We start from the raw sequence: 21630 nt of genomic DNA on the forward strand, positions 1-21630 counted from the left end.
GGTAAAAGTTGAGCATGTTCATTACACTTTGCTGTCTGTACTCTGAGATCTGACTGAATACGAAAGTGGGAGAAGCTCTATTAAGAAGTATGTTTATGTATTTAGTTAGGTGTTTGTTTTTTACTGCACTTGCGGCCATTTTGCAGGCCTAGTTGTTGGTCAAATGAGGCCCTGAGTTTGGACGGGGCTGAACTACACAGGCTATCTGCTTCAGAGAGTCATACTGGGTTGTGATACCTGTTGGAGACTAGTCCCTTCATAGAGAGGGCGGTGGATAGGCGTTGGGAGTGATTATTATCCAAAAGCCTCTTCAAACCAGGAGGTTTTCTAACCTTGGTGTGGGTCCAAGGAGTTTGGAGTTGCTTGCTCTGTACCTCTATGGTTTGCCTCTGCGCAACTTAATCTTGTATTTGTATTTGAAATACTGATTAGTAATACACTGCCGAATCTGAGGTCCATTCAAGGGGGTTTCATTTTTGCAGATATTTTGGGTCTTTGCCTGTAAAAGCTTGGTGCACAGTACCTTGAATCAGATCCTTTGTATCAAGGCAAATCAGTGAAGCTCTTTCATCGATTGGTTCCAGAATGGCACAAAGTTTTTGGGCGCTCCATGCAAAATGGAGGTTTTGCATTGGAAAGCTTTCTATGCCCAAATTTTGGGGAAAAGACACTACCTGTTCTAATAACTTAGCACCATCTAGTAGTGCAACCACCAATGGCTGCCTTCAGGGCCGGCCCTAGGCATGTGCAAAGTGTGCACCTGCACAGGGCCGCCAAACCCCAGGGGCCGCCACGACGAGGATCGGATCGGAAGGATCAATGATGCATCGTGGCACTGGCGGCCCCCTGGCCGGATTTGGCGGCCTCCGGCTCCGACCCCGGCTTCCAATACTAAGTTCCGAGTCCGACAGTCACAGTTCCAAGCCCTGACACAGTGAGTCACCCCCCCGCCTTCCTCCCTTTAACTTCCCTGGCCTCTGGCTCCGAGTCCGCACCGACCTCGTTCCTGATTGGGCAGCAGGGGCGCTGGGGTGTTTCAAATCATCATGACTGTCACCCGGCTGGCTGGCACAGACGCCGGAAGCCAGGATAGAGTGATCTGCGGCAGCGCGCAGACTCAACCTAACCTGCTGCTTGACTTCCCTGCGTGCGTAACTAACTTGTGGGACTGGTGGCGTATGACTCTCTCTGCACAGCCCAGCCATTTGGTGGTCGTCCACGTCGGAGTCGGACAAAAGCGGAGCGGCCCCTGAGCTCAGATTGAGAATAAAGTGAAGAAGTGTGAACGCACCTGCCGGGTAAGGGCAGAATAGATCCATTCTCTCAGATGATTGATAATGATATTTCTGCACACTGCTTGTGGCACTCACTGACTATCGCGACGCGTCATGGCAAGCAAGCAAGCAAGTCATATGAAGATCGGTAGCCGGGCGTGGGTGTAGCTGTTAATGCTTGAGGTCGGAGGGGCGATTTTTACTGCACTGCAGCCGGGAGTTTTGCCGCATCGAGGTAGGCCGCCCGCTGTCTGTCTTCCAGTGGCAGCGCTGGCCACTGATTTCCTTTAGGCCCCTCTCCGCCTGTGTGCCTGCAGGGCCTATAATAAAGGTGGAGTCGGGGGTACTATTTTGCATTAAATTAAGCGGCAGTAGATGGCTCGAGTCCCAGCCAGCGGAAGGCCTAATCATTGCCGAGTATTACATTTCGGAATCACTGACACTTTCTCCGAGGAGCAGGGGGCATTCAATTTGCCGGTGCCGCATCCATCGACTCGTAGGCCGCTGTCTGTCTTCCAGTCAGTGGCACTGGCAGCGGGCGCGGTCTCACATGTAAACTGGTGGTGATTGATTTCTTTAGGCCCTCTGCTCCACCTGTGCCAATAAAGGTGGAGAGAAAGGGCATTTCTGCACTATTAAGCGGCAGACAGTTGAAATATGGCTCCAAGTCCCAGCGACTCCTGGGGGCCCCTAGAGCTTGGGGGGGCAGGGAAGCGACCGGGCCAACCAGAGCGCTTTCTGTTTGACACAGCCAGGCGCGGGCCCCGGTGGAGCGCGGAGTGAGCTCCGCCCCGTCCGGACCCCCTCTTCCGGGGCCCCCACCTACGCTCCCTGCACAGGGCCACCATGAGCCTAGAGCCGGCCCTGCTGCCTTGCGTTGTCTTAAGGAACTGTCAGTCCTGCTAGGGATATATTGTCAAATTTTTTAAAGTTTAGGAAATAACCTTGCTTCCGGGTTCTGGTTTCTCTGCAGTTTAATTATCCTTTCTAGGAGTGATGGTATGCACTTTAACACAGTAGTCTCAGCATGATAATGTGGTGATTTTCATTTACTACAACGGTGGTCTTCTGTTTAAAAATAAGGAGAAAAAGGCGCAGACGTTTCTCACTGCCTATGGTGAAATAGTGAATGAACACTTCCTTCTGTGTTGTGCAGTCATGTGGTAGTTGCCTATACATTGTCTCATGTCCCTTTTGGTATGACAATGGCTTTGATTACATTCAAATATAGGTAGTGCTCCTTTATGAAAACTTAAATATGCCTTAATCATTAATTAATCTGCATCTACTGCTGTGGGCTGGTACTTAGAGGTTTTGAAAATCCACAACACTTACTTGGATTTGTAGCTGATGGTTTCTGACTATATCAGTCGAGGACAGTCTGTAAATATTGAATAGTAGCACCACAAAAGATAAGCCCTGTGATTGTGTTTGATGTGGTAGCAGTTCTTATGATACTTTATTTACCTTCATTTGTTTTCCCGACAAACCAATCTGTCGGTGAGGATGCAAGATACTAAGGCTTTCCCCAATAAAACAAGCCCCATCTTTTTCAGTTTCTTATAATGGAATCAATGAGGGAAAAGTGAAAAGGAGAAGTATATTCTGGTGTGCATCAGATGATGAATCTTTCTTAATGTCCTTGTAGGAAGCCGGAGTATCCCAGCACCATCTGAAATGACTTTAAGGTTCCTTACCCTGCTCTGGTGCAGAAATCATGGTCTCATAAAGCAAGGGTTACAATTTTCCTCTTACTATTGTACTTTGACACCTTCACTTTACATTACTGAAAGCAGCATCAGGAGTGTGGTTGACACGTCTGGCATCTTCTCTTCGATTTACTCATTGTTTGTTAGATCTTCCAGGCAGTGAGACCAATTTCAGCCCCTTTGTTTGCCTTTATGGCTCCTACTTTCATTGAATCATATGAGGTGAACAATGGTATTGGCATTGTTCGATTAACTCCATAGGTGGGATAGTGTGCATGCGCCAAGACCTCAAGGTAGTTTTGGATTGTGCAGCGACAGTCGTTGTAGCCTTTGAAAATGTGCAACTTGATATTGCAGGAGCTAGTACATTATAGCAATAGGTGGTAACTGAAATAACACAATGTTTCAATGGCCCCAGTATATGGTGGAATTGAATAATCCAGTGGTGGCGGCGGATACAGATGGTAGGGTAGGCAGATTTGTGCAAGATGGTTCTGTTTTGTGGTGAGGACTGGCCTAAGAGTTGTTTCCAATGTAACCACAGAGTAGTATGCGTTGGTACGGAATGTTTAGCACGTTCCAGAGGGCCTCCTGGTCCCACCCAATGTTACAACACACATTATTTCCCTTAGGCGTAACGTCTCCAAGTAGGCACACCTTCTTATAATTTCATATAAGTGCAATGACTTTCAATAAACTTCATGAAGAACTTTTCAATATGCTGTATTTTATTCTTTGATGTTTTTCATACTATTATTTCCATAGTATATCATATTTTTATCGTATTCCACATTTTTCCGCCCAATGCATTTCGGGCAGGAGCCCTTCTTCAGCTGTAAAAATCGTAATGTGTCCAGTGTACAGTTTTTTTCATTTTCCATGTTTCCACAATTAATGTATCTATTTTTGGGGAAAGAATCTCTTTAATTAATGTGCTTTAGGCTCTAGACCTTTCCCTAACATTGTACTGCTGCAACTACTTTCTTCGCATCATTCCGTCTTTGTTTTCCCCTTAACCAGTAACCACCATCACATTTACTCATTCGATGTTTTGAAGCGTCACAGTATCCTGCCCAATGCGAACTTCACTTTTATAGAGGTAGCTTGTATCTGCACCCAGAAGAAAGTCTGATAGGTGGCTCTGATTTTGGCACATCGACCTAATTCTTTGTGCTGCCAAACCAAGAATAAGGGAGAGCTTTAATGCACTATTGAGCTTTCAAAAAGACGTGTCTTCTACCTCGAATATTGCACCCATGGTCGGGCACACACAGTGAAGTGTTTCTATCAATACAAGGACATCTGATGCTTTTTTTAAGGCACCATATCATGGGTACTCCCGTTTATTGTGGAATAAAATACTCTCCCATCTTACAATTGACTTGTTCCTGCTGCCCTCTGGTTCACACTATACATTACAACAGAGAATGTGCCATCTGACCTTTTACAATGGGGATTTACAATAATGGTTTTGTAGTCCTTGCCTCTAGAATCCAAAAGTGCATACATTATGGTTGTTTTTCATGTGAAATACTAGTACTAGGCTCCTTTTCTCTCACCTGATTCACCTCAACCATTGTTCCTCCTAAAATACTGGTTTCAGTTAGTCTTTTAAAGGAGTGTTTTTGTGTGAATGCCCTTGGGGATAAGGATTGAAGACTTCCATTGCTCTGCACTTGAGATGCCGTCTTGAAATGTACTGATGTGCAGATCATTCATCTTACTTATGGAGTTTACCCACTGATCTTTTTGTTCTATTTTTGCACAGGATTACATCTAGCTCCATGGATTCCGAAGATCTACTCCAGTGTCCATATGACAAAAACCATCTGATCCGGCCAAGCAGGTTCCCCTATCATCTGGTGAAATGCAGAGAGGTATGTTGGAGGAACCAATGCCACACACGTAGACCTCAAAAGATGTAACCTCCTGCCAAGATTGTATTTGTTATAAGAAGATGCAACATTTGCAGTAGGCAATCATTACGCTATGAGTAATGGAGTCATGATATACTTTGAGGATATGCACTTGTTGAGTAGCTGGTTCCCTTTTAGAGATCCTGGAAATTTTGTCTTTGCACTGGCCCTCAAGGAATCCTGTTTCAAACTGTGGTATATATTTTTGCCCTTTGCATCAGTCAATTCTCTAAGGAGTCCTCCAGTCATTCTAGTATGAGGATTAAAAGTACTTTGCAGGCTGACATTTTTCTAGATCCATAAGATTTACTTAATTCAGTCATCTGGTGGCTGGATCTGAAAGTACTCGGAACAAACTATTCTTTTGTGTGTCGAACACAGGAGACGTCAATGTGACCTATTGGGATATAGATCATAAATCTTCAATGCCCTTGGACTTTGTCTTGGTCAGCGGGCTGTTTTTCCATTGGGGATTTTGGAATTGAGGGGATCTGCGGATTAACATTCAATTTACACACTGTTTGGACAGGAATGTCCCCTGCAGTATGTATAATCTTATGTCACCCTGCCCTGTGTTCCCAACTGCATGAACCTGTGATCCTGGTATTATTATTATTATTTTTTTGGGGGACATACCACACACTAATCCCATGTGAACTTGACGAAAAGGCCCATCCTTTGATTTGATTCTGGTTTTATAAAGCACAAACAATTATCCAAAGGTGTCTGGTGCTAATGGGCCCAAGGAACAAATAATCACAGTGTAGGTTTAGTAAAGAGCCATGTTTTTAGTAGTTTGCCTGAACTCCAAAGAGAGGGAGAAGATTGTATCTCTAAGAGAAGGCGATTCCAGTTTTGATTTGTGCAGAGCATAAAGCTCCTATCTCCCCAGGAGGAGAGCATGTAGGATGAGCTGGACCTAAGAGTCCTGTTAGGGACGTATCATCTGGGTTTCGCTTAAGAAGGCAGGACCTTGTCCCAGAAATGCCTTGTATGCAATATAAAACGTTTTAAAGATAGGTTCTGGATTTGCCCTGAACCTGGGAGGGGGACACCAAGCGCACCCTCCTAGTGACGGAGGACTGCCATCACTTTAGAGAGTTTCATGAATGGAGTGAGGTGGTGGCATCTATACTGATTGGTGAATTATAGTGATAGGCTTTTTTACCTGTGAGATATGAATGCTCAATTACAGGCCCATTTATCTAAAGTTCTGCTGCTCATGATGAAAGCAGAGTCCTGAATGCCATCATCCCATGCTGTGTACATATTTGTGTGTACATAGTTGTGTATGTGCTATAGCTGATAGTGTGCCATGCATGAGTGATCCAAACATGCAGGTTTCATTTTGAAAGCCCACAGCCTGGACCAGAGTTCAAGATACAGGAGAAGTTATTTTCCCCAGACAGCATATGTGTATTCCTGGCACTCTTAAAGGGAAGGGGGGGGGGCACCTTGTGCTATAGTGAGGAAAGAGGAGACTGGCTTTCTTTAGAAGTGCCAGGGCCCATCCTGATGAACTGGGTTGTATGAATGACTATGACTGAAGCTGCAGTTAGGCAGAAGGCATGGGGTGCAAGGTGAGTCCATCAGCTATATCAGTTACGGAAAAGAGACCTTTGAAGAGGCACATATTCTTGTCTCTTTCTGACGTATGTGAGGAGAGATCGCAAATAGAGGAGTGTAGCCTTATCACTTTGCTGTGTACATCTGTAAAGGGCTCACTTTGCATTCTACTTCTGTGGTGTGCACTCCATTTGGAGACTGTCCTGCTGAGCTGAGCAGTTTTGCAAATCGAGTCTAGTCTGGAAGGTGGCCTGACCAGGACACATGAAAGGCAAACTGACCCAAACCTCTTCAAGGAAGCAGACCTGGAATACACATCCTCGCCCTGCAAAATCTGTATGAACAAGCATTTGCAATGCAATAGGCCTCGCATTAACGAGAGTTTAAGCTATTAGTAATGCAATACCTTAAACTCTCGCAAATGCGAGACCTATTGCATTGCAAATATTTGTTTTACTAGCACCCAAGCGGCGCTTTCACATTAATGGAGGCCACGCCCTTTTCTTTAGACCAGCCACGTCTAAAGAAGGGGACATGTCCTACATTAAAGTGAAAATGCTGCACAGGGGCTTTGACCTAAAAATTCATCTTTTTTGTCAAGTTGACAAAGGTTTTTTTTTTGAGTAAAAGCACCCATGCCACGCTTTCACTTTAATGTCCGCCTTGTACCTATATTTTGGCCTTGGTTTGTGTAATGAAAGGGGCGCTGTCTCCATGAATGTGAAAGCGCTGCATGGTCGCTAGTTAACAAAATAAATGTGTGGCTGCTAAATGTGGACTCTGCTGCTAAAATTAATCAAATAAACGCGGCCGCTATAGTTAAAGTAGACCGCCATTAGTATAAATGTAAAAAATAAAAGCGCGCAACTGCTATGCAGTAGTGGGTGGAATAGAGGAGGAACATTAAATAAAATAGTGCTCACCGACTTTTAAAGCGGACTATGTAACAACACCAGTGATGGGTCCATTCGTTATGGGAGGTAACAAATGCAGACAAGGTGGTGCTACGGAGGGACTAACAAGCATAATAACCAATCAGAAGCCAGCATTTACGAAGGACAATGACACAAGCCAATTCAAAATATGGGTGGAGTGGGCGGGGCTTTAAAGCTATACTCCAATACTGCTTGCTTCGCAGTAGTTTGAGAAATTGTATAATACATATTGCATAATTTACACTCTAAACGACCCTTTATAATCTATTACCATTTGCATGATAATTTCACAAGAAGTGTGAACCATCCTGTGAACTTAATTACATATAATGTTAACATCACATATGGAACCCACAAAATATCGCACAGATCTGATTGAGAAGAATATTTCTAACTTACTTGACAAATTAGCCCTTATACTTGACTAATTACAAACACTGGGTAACCCAGAGTGATGTGCTACCTGACTTTTCTACCCGTCTGCCAAGCACATCAGGGGTAGCAAGCACTATATTAATATCCAAAGTATCTGATAATATTTTTGTTGTTCAAATAACTGATTAGTCCAAATGGGGATATAGCGATTAAATAGAGGAATTCATACTATTTGCTCCATGGGATAGGACTTCCACATTAAAGTGCCTATTTTCTTCATTTACTCACTTTTGCTTGGCTACACTTTTTATCCCATTGACACTATAGGTAGCTAAGGATTTGAGTGGGATGGATACTACAAGGTCATGTTAACTTTACAGGCAAAAAACATTTCGGTTTCTCAACATGGGCTGTAAAAACCCATAAGGTAACCCAAGACAGCAACACAGTCCCAGTCCCCCTTCCAACTGTTACTTCATCGTGCATTCCTCATGAGTATTCACTTTTTCCAGATGCTGGGTCTGTGTGTTTTTCATACACATATGACTCTTGCATAGTGCATACTGTGAACCGAGTGACTTGTAGCTTGGGTGAGTCCAAGATGTAGATCCCAGGGCATGATTGAGAGCTCAGGTGCTGAATTTCAAGCCAGAGCCAGTGTTTCACAGTTGTCAGTGAAGCATAATGTTTATCAGAGTACATGCTCATCCAGTCCTTGGGCTCTCTGAAAGGTGCACAAATGGATGGTCACATATGGGGCAAGTCTAATTACTATTTTATGTGAAAGTGTGCAAAGGGAGTAAAGAGCTGTGGTAATATTCATAGCACCAAAGTAAAAGAATATGCTTCGTTTGCAGTTGAGGAACGAAGCTGCGTGTGCTTGTGCGAATGCGTGTGTGTGAGAGAAAGGGTCTGTGCGAGAGAAGGTGTGGTGAAAGGGGATGTGACCAATGGAAGTACACGTAGAAAGACTGCGTGATGAGTTGGAGATGCAGTGGAAGCAGACGAGGCGTGACGTATTTCAGAAAACTGTGGGGGTGGGGGAAGACATTAGTGATTAATTGAGTGTGAGAATGCAGAGGGAAGAGGGTCATAGCTACAAATCGTGCAGCAGGGCCAGTGGCACCAGTGCCCAGTACCACGAGGAGCCCATTGAACTGGGCCGTTGTCCGTGCTTGCAGAATAGCCCCATGGCATCCATGCTATGCTGCTAATGAGTTATGGGTGTGAGGTTAATACTAGGAGTGATTGAGACCCTCTGAAGACAGCTACACTTTCCACAGACCTTAGTATTATTTAATATGTACACATCTGTGAATTCCCACTGTTGTCATCCACTGGTCCTTTTTCCACCAGCAAAACACGCAATACCTAATCTGCCACTCTTTTTCGTAATTTGCCCCATCCCATGCTGACCCCTTTTCCCCATACCATTTATCCCTTCCCTCCCACTCTACTTGCGCCTCTGCTGCCCATTTTTCGCGGTGGCACCTAGGGTGTGAGAGCGAAAGCCGGTACTGGAACTCAAATTATTTTAAAAGCTGCACAGTCCAATTCTCAGTGTGGATAGATCTATCAGTGTAGAACGTGACCTAGGTTGGATATGGGGTGAGTCATGTTATTACATTGGTTGATCTAGCCTACATAGATACACAAACCTTGCAGGTTGGCGTTTTGACGTAAGCTTGCTAAAAGCACAAGCTCTGAAATGCCTTGTAGAAGCTGCAGCTCCCTCCCACCAAGTCACATTCCTGAAGATAGATGAGTCATTGTGAAGGACACTCATTCCTGCCTCTTTCTTCCGCCACCATGGCTCCTGGTGACGTCGCAGCCCTCGAAAGCACCCCACGTCAGCCCCTTGGTAATCCATTGGTATATTGTTTTTCGTAGCACACTCCTCTGACTGTCCGGCCGTAAGCTGAAGGGAATACCGTGAGTGTGCACATAGGTTGTCCGGCCGCAAGCTGAAGAAGATGCCATGAGGGTGCACAGCCGCTGTCCCCCTTCGGCAACCAAACTGACTACCATAGGTCTCGACAAGGTGGGGAGCGCATGCGCTGCGTCACTAGGCAAGACCTAAAAAGGGAGCCCAGGGTTCTCTGTGTTCATTGATGTGGTCTCTTCTACCAAGGTGGTGGTACTCTGCAGAGTTTTCAGGGACTACTACTCAGCCGATGGTTGGTGTTGCACTGACAGCCAACTCCCCAGAGGCAAGGGAACATCACTGGTGTTATGATCTGAAGTAGGAATTACTGGACTGTCCTGGGTGCCAACACATTCTGCCTGTGAATAAGGGAAGGAAGCTCTAATTCTGTATTAGCTGTTGATCATGGTAGGGACTGCTTATTTAACAGTGTCCGTCTGACACAGTCATTAGCATGGGTGCCGAATGAGTTGTGGTACTGTCAGGCCAGGCAGTGCGGTCTACGTCACTTATATCCTGTCATGGTTACCAAGGTACCTGGAGCTGTTGCCAGAGTGGTAGACCTGATAAACGCATAGATAGGTGCCCAGAAGTGGTCCCTGTGCAACTGGGTCTGGACCAGTCCGGTAGATCAAGTGACTAGAGGTACCTCTAGGGTGCCTTGTGAAGGTTGGAGGTAGTTGGCTCGAGGCACTGTATGCAAAGATGGCACCTGGCTTCCACCACGCCAATGACTCATCACCTGCAGAAAAGGGCTGTCTTGTATTAAAAGCAGTGCCAAGTTTTCCCCAGAGTAAGCTCTGCCATGAGACAAATACCCACCAGAGTGTCAGAGTGACCTGCAATCTAAAGACTGCCATCTGGAGGAAGGCCACTGTCCGAAACCTTTGCTCATTCTGTGACTTCCTGAGCAATATGCAGTTCCCTGTGGTGACTAGAAACTACCTGCTATCAGTAAGATGATGATCCAAGTGTTTGAGGATTGCTGAACGTGGCCCAGCAATGCTGCTACAAACTGGGGGAGAGACTGAGCATGTGAAGGCCTGAGAGACTACAAATGAACGTGGGCTTAGGAAACCATGAGCTGCACCTATAGGCCTTACCTCAAGCTTTTAACCTGATTCGGGGAGGGGTGGAACCCAGACAAGGGTGAGACCCACAAAGAGAGAGGTGGAGGGGTAACTTGATTAGTCATCATATGCGCCTGAAAGCACAAAGACATGCACCCATGAATCACGTATTCATGCATTATTGAATGTTTAGTGGAATTCAATGTTTTTATGTAATAAAGTAATTGTCTTTAAATAAATATGAAAGCAACCAAAGGGGATGATGGGCGGAGTGTTGAACATTGCAAGCACTCACCCCCAGTCAACTGATCTGGGTGTAATCCACCATCATTCTTTAGCTCACTCTGCCACCCCAGTTCAGACATTGCCATATGCAAATCAGTCTGACCCTGTGCCTCATGGGAACAGTCCAGCCCGAACTGCAAAGCCATGTCTTCCCTGGACCAGAAACAAGCATCCTGGGACCGGTTTCTGGCGAATCAGCCGCCATCAGCCAGGCTAGCTTGAATCCAGTGGCAATGTGAACAAGGGACCCATGTCTGGGCATACCCTGCCAACTTAGGGCGAACAAAGCAAAACCAAAGGGGATGATAGACGGAGTGTTGAACATTGCAAGCACTCACCCCCAGTCACTGATCTGGGTTTAATCCATCATCATTCTTTAGCTCACTCTGCCACCCCAGTTCAGACATGGCCATATGCAAATCAATCTGACTCTGTGCCTCATGGGAACAGTTCAGCCCGAACTGCCAAGCCATGTCTTTCCTGTACCGGAAACAAGCAACCTGGGACCTGGCTTGGCAGTTCGGGCTGGACTATTCCCATGGGGCACAGGGTCAAGACTGATTTGCATATGGCTGGGTTCAAACTGGAATGGCATGGTGAGCAAAAAAAAACAATGGATTTAGGCCCAGATCTCTGTACTGGGGTGAATGTATGACCTTGTTCTGCATTCAGTCCATAAACTGTTGGTTTTGCATTTCAATAAAGATGAGCGCTGGGCATAGTTGCTGCACTGCTGAGGAGGCATGATATTGATGCCAGAGTACCCCCACACTAACCTTTAAAAGCCTGTGATTGCTCGCCCTCGCTACCACAGAGCACTAGAAAAATCTCAGTTTTCTAGCCATATTAAGACGGGCACTGGGACAGCAGTGGCAGAAGGCTAAAACCCCATGGTTGTATTGCCCCTGCCTGGCCCATGGCCTCTTGAACGAGTTTTGACAGACACTGAGAACTAAACCTGGAGCTGCCTCAGTTATCAAAAGAAGTCTCAAAAGAGATGTCAAGGAGGTGAGGGAAAGTTGCATCTGGAGAAAATAACATGTATTTGGAGAGGGTGGGTGGGGGGGGGGGGGTAAATCAACAGTAGGACATCTAGGTGGGGGTGGGGGGGGTAATCAACAGTAGGAAATCTAGGTGATTCCATTTTTGGGGGGAGTTATGTTTCATGGCACCCTTCAATACTGTTTTGGTTGAATAGAGACTATCCTGCAACCAGAAGTCTGAGGGATGTACTACAATGCTATATGTTAAATCAATAATAGAGAGAAACTAAACTTGGCTCAACTCTCTGAAGAAGAACCTGACACAAGTAGAACAACCTAATATGTCCGATATAGGGTTCTCCAAAGATAAAGGGTTGGAAGGGTAAGACAATACCAAGGGGACACAGGGTAAACTGTTCCAAAACTCCCATGTTGAGGATATGACTTTTAAAATGTGCGACTCTTGAGACTGCCCCGAAGGACATCTGTCAAAGCCTAAAAAGTAGATGAAAATATTACCTCAGACTGTTAGCATTAGGACACTAAATCATAGGAGATTAATGCAACCGAATGTCTGTTTAAATGACTGAACTGTTACATTTTAGAGCTCCAACTACAGTTATTAAGCCCCCTCCCATCCATGAACCCACTGTCACAGATGCCCATTTAATTAGGCAGACTTCATGCACCTAGCCTGACACTGCCCCAGAATATGAATATTGAAATTACTCCTGTTCATATCGAGCTCGCCCTCTCTTAGCATTTGTGGGAGGCGCTGCTGAGGTGCCAAAACAGGTCAGAGGCTTGACAGCATTATAAATGTTGCTATTAACCCTTTTTCTGGCAGGCCTTTTTTGGGCTATGCGAGGCAATTCTCGTTTAGGCTCCCATAACCTTTTGTCCACATAAGCTATCCATGCCAAATGTGCGTCCTTTTCTTCCAATACCCTGAGGATTCTAAAGGTACCCAGGGCTTGTGTATTTCCCCGGAGGGGGACGAGAAATTAGGCAAAATACAGCTATATTTTAGGTTCTGTAGGAAAAATTGTAAAAAAAAGTGCTGCAGAAGGGTTTGAGGTTCTACAATCGCCATCTTCCCAGATTTCAGGAACAAGCAGCCTTTTGTCAGAAATCCACAATTTTCTACAGTTTTGGCATTTTACTGAGACATAGCCTTTTTTTTTACATTTTTTGTGCTTTCACCCTCCTTTTGGTTAATAGTAGAAATGGGTGTGAAACCAATAATGGATCCCGGAAAGCTCTACTTTTTTAAAAGACCTAATTCTGAATTCAGCAAGTGGTCATTTATGGAGATCCTTCAAGGTTTTTCTATAGAAAGTAACATTTGAATAAATAAAATTATTGAAATTGAGTTGGAAAAAAAAGCCATTAGTGCCTACATTTTCACCTATAACTTCATCTAACTATGCTAGATATCTAAAAAAGCAATATACTGATAAGTCCGCGTGACCCTTTAGGGATATATCCGGCTTGTAGGTTTGCAAAGAATACGAAGTACCCAGAGCCAATAACTGAGCTGCACCTTGTAATGGTTTTTCATTGTGTACAAGGTATACAGCAATTCATTTAGTAAAATATGAAAACAAGTTTCCTTACCAAACACTTTCAACTACACAAACTGCAGTTCTACCAGTGCCGAAACCGCAAGCACAAGTTACAACAAAGTAAAACAAAAGCTTTGCACTAAAATGAAAAGGAGAAAAAAAATTACGATTACAAATGACAAAACGCGCAGACCATCAGCCGAACTACTTACAACACCCAAACTTTCACGGGTGGTTTAGTGGCTTCTAAAACAGCCAGAATATTCACCTCCAAAAGGGGAGTGACAGTTGCCCAAGGGGCCACTCCACAAAACATTTTGTGCCACAAACCATAAAATCCCTGGTGGTCTATCGGCTTCTGCTCCACTTGGGAGCAGATGGGCTTAAAAATATAAGGCCAATCTGCCCCTAATGGGGGGAGAAATGCCAAAACATTAATTTCCAAAAGGAGAGTGACCCTTGACCAAGCAGCCACTTCACAAAACATTTATAATTACATGCAAAAAAATCCTTGATGGTCTAGTGGGTCTAAAAATATAAGGGTGATCTGTCCCTAAGGGAGGCAGAAATGGGCAAAACAGTCCTCACCCAAAAGCGGAGCAATCCCTGCCCACGGAATCTCTCGCTGTAATTATAAAAAAAATGAAACCATGGCTTTTAGTTGGTTTCGAATGCCACCCTCCGCCCAAGGGAGCTAGATCAGCTGATTAAAATGGTGATCTAACCCGGGAGGGGAGGGGGGGGGGGGCGAAAGCTGGTAAAAGGAAATTAGCCCCAGGGAATGTCTCTCCCAAAATGTGTAAAATGAAATTTCTGGCGCCTAGTGGGTTTCGGCCTCCCTGGAAGGGGGTCAAAACACAGCTACACATGCCTCCAAGGGAGTGGCCCTTGCTTCAGTGGTTTCTCCCCAACATCACAAAAAAGTATCCCTGGTGGTCCAGTGAATGGAGTCCTGCTCCACGATACCAGGCCTCACACGCAATCGTGGAGCTGGAATCCATTCAAAACAGGCATGGGGGAAAGGAAAAACTCTTTCCTTTCTCCTGTGTCTGTTTAACCCAAAGAACACCCCTCCCCTGAGAGTGGGACTTGCCTCAATCACGTCCTCTCTGATCGTGCTGGAAGCAAATGGCTTCCAGCGTATCCCTGGTAGCCTATGATGATGTCAGCAGGCCGACGTCATCCGATTGCCAAGGTTTCCGGGTGGCAGCAAAAGTGCTTCTGTGCCATCCTAAGTGGAGGGCATGTAGGTGGGCGTCTATGGAGGGAGCACCATTGCCTTTCCCGTGGGCTAGTGCCAAGAAGTAATGGTTACGTCCTCTGCACAGTAGCATCGCTGCTGAGGGTGTAACCATTACGTCCTTTGCACGCAAGGGGTTAAAATGTCATGTGGCTTAAAGGCGCCTCACCTAAACTCCAGAGCTGGCTGCATGATTCTGATTTCTGCATTGACATTGTTGAATTACATTAATCTCTTCTGCAATCCAGAGCAAATCCTCAAGATATCTACGGTACCTTAAAAGTGTTTCCCTCCACCTAAGATCATAATACTCAGAAATCTATTGCAATTTTCACTATTGGGACGTCTACATGCCTCCATCCTCTGGGGCTCAGCACCAGCACTTAATTGTCAACACTACCACTAATGACAGCCTGCCTGCCACATGGTAGCACTGTTTTTCTTATTTAGAGATGAGCACAGCAGTTGTTTAATGATCAAGCATAAATTCAAAATGACCAATATCTACAGCCGAAGCTATTTTTATAACTTTAGGTTGTGGAATAGACTGGGTCGCCCCTCTTGTAGGAGTGTGGTGTGTAGTAGTTGTGGTGGTCCGGTCATTGGCAGTGCTGGCAGGATCTGTGGATGGAGCAAGCTCTAGTGGCCTCCTGACGAGGGCCTTAGAACTTACATTTTCTACAAAGTAAGCACTGGTAAGTTGTTATAGCCAGAAGATAAGTTTCACTGGCACATGACCTGTAGAGGCGTGGCCTGCCATTAATTCATCATGTTCATTGATGTGGTGAAATGTGCTCTATGCGTATGACCTTTATGGAGGAAGTGTATTGTCTTTAATTACACTTGACCTTCTTATTACTGCAACTGTTTTTTAGGGTTGTATATAAAATCTTTATTTTTTATTTTTATGGATTTGTTGTAGTTTTTTTTTATTTTTTATTCAAGTTAAAAAGCTCAGTCAAAAAGCACATTGGGCGGCGTGGCTATGCAGCGTAGTGCAATGGCTGCCTGATACAGTAGCTCCGTCTTACCTCTCACATTCCCTTTAATCCGCTACACAGATCCGGTCCCTACGTTTTTTTAAAAGACCGAGCGTCTACTGACTCTTCCGACACCAAAATCGCAGCCCAAATAGTCCGGGAACCGGAGTTCTCACAAGTAAAGATCCGAGGCCTAAACGAAGAGCGCGACTGATCGGTGAAGTGCCCCTAGCTGCCGCCGATGTAACTTAGCAAGGCCGAAGGCATCTAACTCACGGCCTGGAGCTGAACCGAGGCTGACGTTGGCCTGTTGCAGTGGCTGCTTAGGCCAACACGGTGAGTGGAGGCAGAAGACCTCATGGAGGAGTGCCCGACACGTTGCCGGAGGAAGCTGTACGCACCACACGCCCTGACACCGGGCGCTGAGCCGCGGCCCCCGGGAACGACCCGCTTGCGCTTCCTAAAGACTCTCCGGGTGGAGGAGCAGTGCGATGGGGACCCTGGACCCCCCCATCCTCTCCCGGAGCGACACAGACACGATCTCTATTGAGGTGAGTAGATTGATCGCTGCTGAGATGTGGGCTCCATCAGGCCTACATCACTCTGCATTGGGAGGGGCCTGATTATCCTGTATACCCTCTATAGAATCGTCCACTCAGCTGCCACATACTTTTTTATCCCCCATACGCCATTCACCTACCCGGACACTATTCAGCCTGCAGTGGTCTTGAGGCCTTCCTGCAGCCAACCTGACACAGTATACCTGGTGCCTACTGCCTGCACAGGGGGGAAATGAACTCTCTGATAAGGGTCCTGAGAGGGGACAGTTATTTGTATCGCTGGCTGCTCCTTGTACCTGGGGGGCCACCAACAACATTCTTGGCATTGAAACCTAGCAGCAAATACAGGCCTGCCTCCCGCCCGCTGCGCAGTGGAGAGCGAGCCCTGTAGGCCTACAGAGATAGCACAGTCTGGTGTGGGGAAGGTGCAAATGTCTGCTGCAATGTCCGGGACAAAATGGTCCAGAGTGGCCGAACAGAGTAAACTGGACCGCTTTGCGATCTCAAAAACGATGCCTTGGGATCAATCAGTGAGGGACAAGGCACCGGATAACTCGGAAGAGATTTCCCCCAGATTGACTCTTAAAGATGTCATGGAGGCCATTTCAGGTGTCCGATCCTCTCTGGAGCAAAGGATGGACACAATCTCAGCGGAGGTGACACTCATCAGGGCGGACCTTCATAAAATCAGTGAAAAGGTCGAACAACTAGAGGTCAAAACGGAGAGCCTGGTTGAGGACACTACACAACTTCAGAGTGAAGTCTGAAAGTAAGCTGGATGACTACAAAGGCCGATCACTTAATAACATAAGAATACTGGGGGTGTCGCAATGGGCGGAGGGACAAGCACCAGACCTTTTCGTTGAAGAACTCATCCTTAAACCCCTGCAGCCTAAGGGCCTGTCAAAATTCTTTGTGATTGAGAGGACACATAGAGTCCCTGGGTAGGTGCCCAAAACCCGGGGATCCCCCACCACTGCTGCTTGCACAGGTACTGAACTTCCACGTCCGAGACGTGATTTTGCAAAACGCCAGGGTGAGCTCCCCGTTCCGGCTCGAACGCCGACATTTCCTTTTTCCATGATTTTACACAAACAGTTCAGAGGCAGTGCAGATCCTTTCTGGCCGTTGAAAAGTCACTATGTGATTAAGGAGTGAAGTAAGCCATGCTTTTTCTGGCTTGACTCCGGATGGAGAAGGAGGGGAGGGCCTGGTTCTTCGACACTCCCGAGGCTTCTGCGGAATGGCTGGAAGGTTGGCAAGGTGCTGAAGACCATAACCCAGCCTGAGACACTATAAAGACCCTATTGGCGAGGTACCATTGACCCAACCCCCACCCGGCGCAGTGCAACATCCCTGCCTGGCGATCGTTTGCTGGACTCAGAGACTGCTAAAGGTACCGGACTTCGAACACAGCTGCTGGCTGAATGAGCTTGATGAAGGCACAACTCTTGAGACATGGTATTTACGTATGGGACAGTACATGATTGACTGCACGGGGGAGGAGGGGGGTGGGACACCTATCTTAACCCTGCAGTTCTACTTTTAGTTCACGTTTGCATGGTTGTCTTCATGGGCTGTTTATTGCCCGGAGTACAGGGGAGCAGGGAGGGAGGTGGTGGGGATGGGGTTTTGAAGATTTGTTTTGTTCTTGATGAATCGGCACACAAAGATGTAGTATCGTGGGAGGAATCATTAGCTCACTTAACCAACTATGGGAGAGCACGGAGGCAGCAGCAATAAACTACTGAGCTGGAACATTAACTGGCTGGGGGACAAGATCCAACGATGTGTAGTTTTGCAATAGATCAGAAGACACGCTCCAGATGTGGTCCTCTTTCAGGAAACTCACCTGATTGGGAACACCTGCATGGCGCTGAGTAGGTGGGGGGTACAAATTGATTGCACACGTAGGATTCACTTCTGGCTCACGAGGGGTGGGGATTATGACACAAAACTCCTTTCCTTTTACGATCCAATCCACATTCTGTACTGGGAGTTAGGCCACGACTCGCTACCTTCCGGTTCTGATTGTGCCCTGCCATTCAGCGGGGGCTGGGCTGCGAGCGCCGTCTCCGTTTCTGCTACTCCCCCATTCTTCAGTAAGCCACCTCACCCAGCCATGAGGCATCTGAAGGTGGGTGGTCTTACCCTCTGCCCTTAGGCCATCACTCCCAGCCGTGAGGCATCCCAAGGTTAGCGGTCCCATCTTAGCACACCGCCCTATAGTGTGCCTTGTTGCCAACAATTCTTTGCGTAGTTCTCTGCCACGCGGCCTGGGAGGCTTCCATCTCACAGCGGCTCCCCCTTCCGACTATGCTGAGTGTCCTGTTTACTTGCATCCCGCCAAAGCCATGGCGCCCCAGGGCTTGCTCCAGAACAAGCCCATCCCGGCATCCGCCAGGTCCTTGGCGTATAGTTCTGGACGGCCCGTGTGGATGAGTCCAAGCCTTACTAACGCTAGGCCATTGGTCCTGTAGTATTTGCTCACTACGAGGTTCAGTTTTTTGCGGGAATTCTCGACCGCTTTCTGCGATTCGGACCTGCGCCATTCGTGCCTGCTGATTACTTCAGACCATATTACCACCGAGCCCCTAAATATCCTGGCCACTTCCGTGAGATCTCTGTATGTTATGCAGGAGAGGCCTCCTTCCCAGTCTCGCCAACTCGTTGCCCCCCCAGGTATATTATTCGTACATCCGGGTGCCATGCTGTGTCTGCCCTTAATTCCTCGAGGGCTACCGGCAGCTGCTCCCACCTCATCCCTGGCCGGCCGGACCACTGAATGCAAGTGTCTGCTGGTCCTCCCTGCGTTTTGCTACCCCCTTGCTGCCACCAGGTCTGCATCCGGGATATGAACACGTGTCCCACCACCCACACCAGGCTGGTCTCCTTCCTGTCAAAGCAAGGAACATGAGTCACTCATTGTTCATCCCGCGCATGGGGGGGGGGGCTGCACCCTCCTTGCCTGGCCTGTCCTGTGGTTATAGCAGCTGGGGTCTCACATATGTTCTGTAGCCCTGTGACCTCCTCTCCCCACTGCTTGAATCCCTGATTCGTTCATCCCGTGTAACACTGCTGTTGTGGCTGCACCTATTCTAAAAGAGTGGGACCCAAAGGCCACCGGGCACAAGCCAGCTTTGCCTAGAATGCTGCACATCACAGTTGTGAACTGAAACCTGCTTAGCTGGGACCCGTCCCTGTGTTTGAACAGAGGTCCCTCCCCAGCTGGCCGGACTGCCATGAAGGCGAGCAGGCAGCACACTGCGCAATACCTCTGGTCCTTGATGCAGCGCAACCGTATCTTCGTCCCTTTCCCTGCTTGGTACTTTTTTGACCATCTCAGTAAGATCTCAACCCCTCCCGTCGTGGGTGTCACGTTGCTTGCCTTTATGCATCTCTTTGCCGCTCCCCATTTTCTTGGCGATACAACACTAGCTCGCTGATGCGGAATCCCACAAAGAAAGCGGTGGCGAGTGCCGCCCTGAACAGTACCTGCTCAAATTTGTCCTTGATTATGACCCCGAGAGCCCCTAGTACTATCCGGAGCCGTGTGAAATCTATGGGGCGTCTAGCATCCTTTCTCGGGCCTTACTTTTGCCTCCACCCTTTCATTGCCGCCCTGATGTAGTGTGACGCCACCGGGTCCTGCCCTACTTACAGCTTCGCAAAATGGGTCACTGGGGCTAGGTGGGCCTGTGCCCATGATCTGGATTTTCCTGCCTCGAACGCCCACTGGATGAACCGTTCGCTAGCTCTGCGCATGTCGCCCGTGTCGCCCAGGGATTGGATCCTGCTTACCCTCATCACTGTCTAAACGTACTTTCTGTACCTCTTGGGTGCTTCAAGATTTAGCGCGTGGAGTACCAGCTCTGTCAAGTCTATCCTGCCAGTTCCCACAGCTGCTCTGGGATTGGGGTCATGTTCTGCTTTGCCTTGAGTGCCAGGCTCCTGAACCTGTCTGTTTTCTGCCTGGACAGGGCGTCTGCCACCTTATTTCCCACCCCTGGGACATGGTGTGTTTGCAGGCCCATGTGCCGTTCAACTGCAATGCAACCAACCTACGCATTAGTCGCAGCCTGTCCGGGCACCTGGCTGATCCCCTGTTGATGGCCTGCACTAAGTGTGGGCAGAAAATCCGTTCCGCTCGCGGATTTTGGCAAATTCGCGATTTGCGAATTTACCGCAAAATCCGCGAGCGGAACGGATTGGGTCTAAAGTTGAAGCTGACTTTTGTAACTGTTTTAGAATGGCGCCGGCAAGCTGCCAGAGCCATTCTAAAATAGTTACAAAAGTCAGCTTCAACAGGAAGCACTAATAGATAAAGTAAAGCAGGCGCTCGAGTTGAAGCTCAAATTCAGGTACACAATCATGAATCACCCCAAACTTGGGGTGATTAATGATTGTGTAACTTGGAGGGGGGGGGGGTGTTCTAAGGCTGGGGGCTGCTTTCGCGCCCTCTGCGCGCGCTGGCTAGTTACGCGGGGGGGGGGCGCGGCGACCGTTATGGCGCTGGCTCTTGAGCCCCCTTCGTGGGGATCCTTTGCGAAATGTAACACAATTGTTTCTTTAATAATAAGATTTGATTTCAATTCGAATGAATCGATTTGCAAAATTAGGACAACGAAAGACTGGGCAAAAAGATAAAGCTCTAATATTTTCCTTGCAATTTACATGCAGCAGGCACATTAACCCTCTGCACTGTGAGGATTCAAAACTTCAACTAGACAAAGCTCCGGTCTTTCTCCAGGAAGAACATTAATCACCTGAGTTGTAATTTTTATTGATGTCTGGAATTTGCTGGGTCAATGTACAGGGCATCAGGTGCTTTTGAAATATGAACATGGCGCCCCCACCCCAAGTCAGCGCCCGGTGCGGTGGCACAGATCGCACTGCCCTAGAGCCGGCCCTGCCTGTGCCAAGGCAGTGTTAACATGCTAAAAAATTAAAACATTTTGAAGTTATACCATCACAAAATGTGCCCCATTATGCCGCATAAATTGCCTTTTCGTGCTGCTTAATTTAGTCAACCCTGCTGCATATTTTGGTCTTTTCATGCTTCATAATTCCAGTGGCCCTGGTAACAAATATAAGGGGTTCACATTCAGTGTAAGTAATGCTGTTACCTTTTCAATGCACCTGCTTGGATTAAAATAAATCCTATGTACCTACAGAGCTCTTAGCCATACTTTATTGCATGTGCAGGGGACACCATGCCTACATCCAACTATGTTAAACAGGGCTCCCA

The 21630-nt window shown here is 47.1% G+C and overlaps 1 protein-coding gene across 2 annotated transcripts in view; it reads left to right on the forward strand.

The window, feature by feature from the left end:
- LOC147748974 (uncharacterized) overlaps positions 1–21630 on the forward strand; it is a 737146-nt gene that overhangs the window by 99412 nt on the left and 616104 nt on the right. For both annotated transcript variants that reach the window (XM_086964737.1, XM_086964747.1), the window contains one exon: positions 4752–4860. In XM_086964737.1, the coding sequence (XP_086820863.1) occupies positions 4768–4860 (93 nt within the window). In that variant the 5' untranslated portion in view covers positions 4752–4767. Of the gene's footprint in view, positions 1–4751; positions 4861–21630 lie in introns of those variants that run through there.

This window comes from Lissotriton vulgaris, chromosome 1_1 (genome assembly GCF_964263255.1).
Source record: "Lissotriton vulgaris chromosome 1_1, aLisVul1.2, whole genome shotgun sequence".
In the NCBI taxonomy this organism is placed as follows: Eukaryota; Metazoa; Chordata; class Amphibia; order Caudata; family Salamandridae; genus Lissotriton; species Lissotriton vulgaris.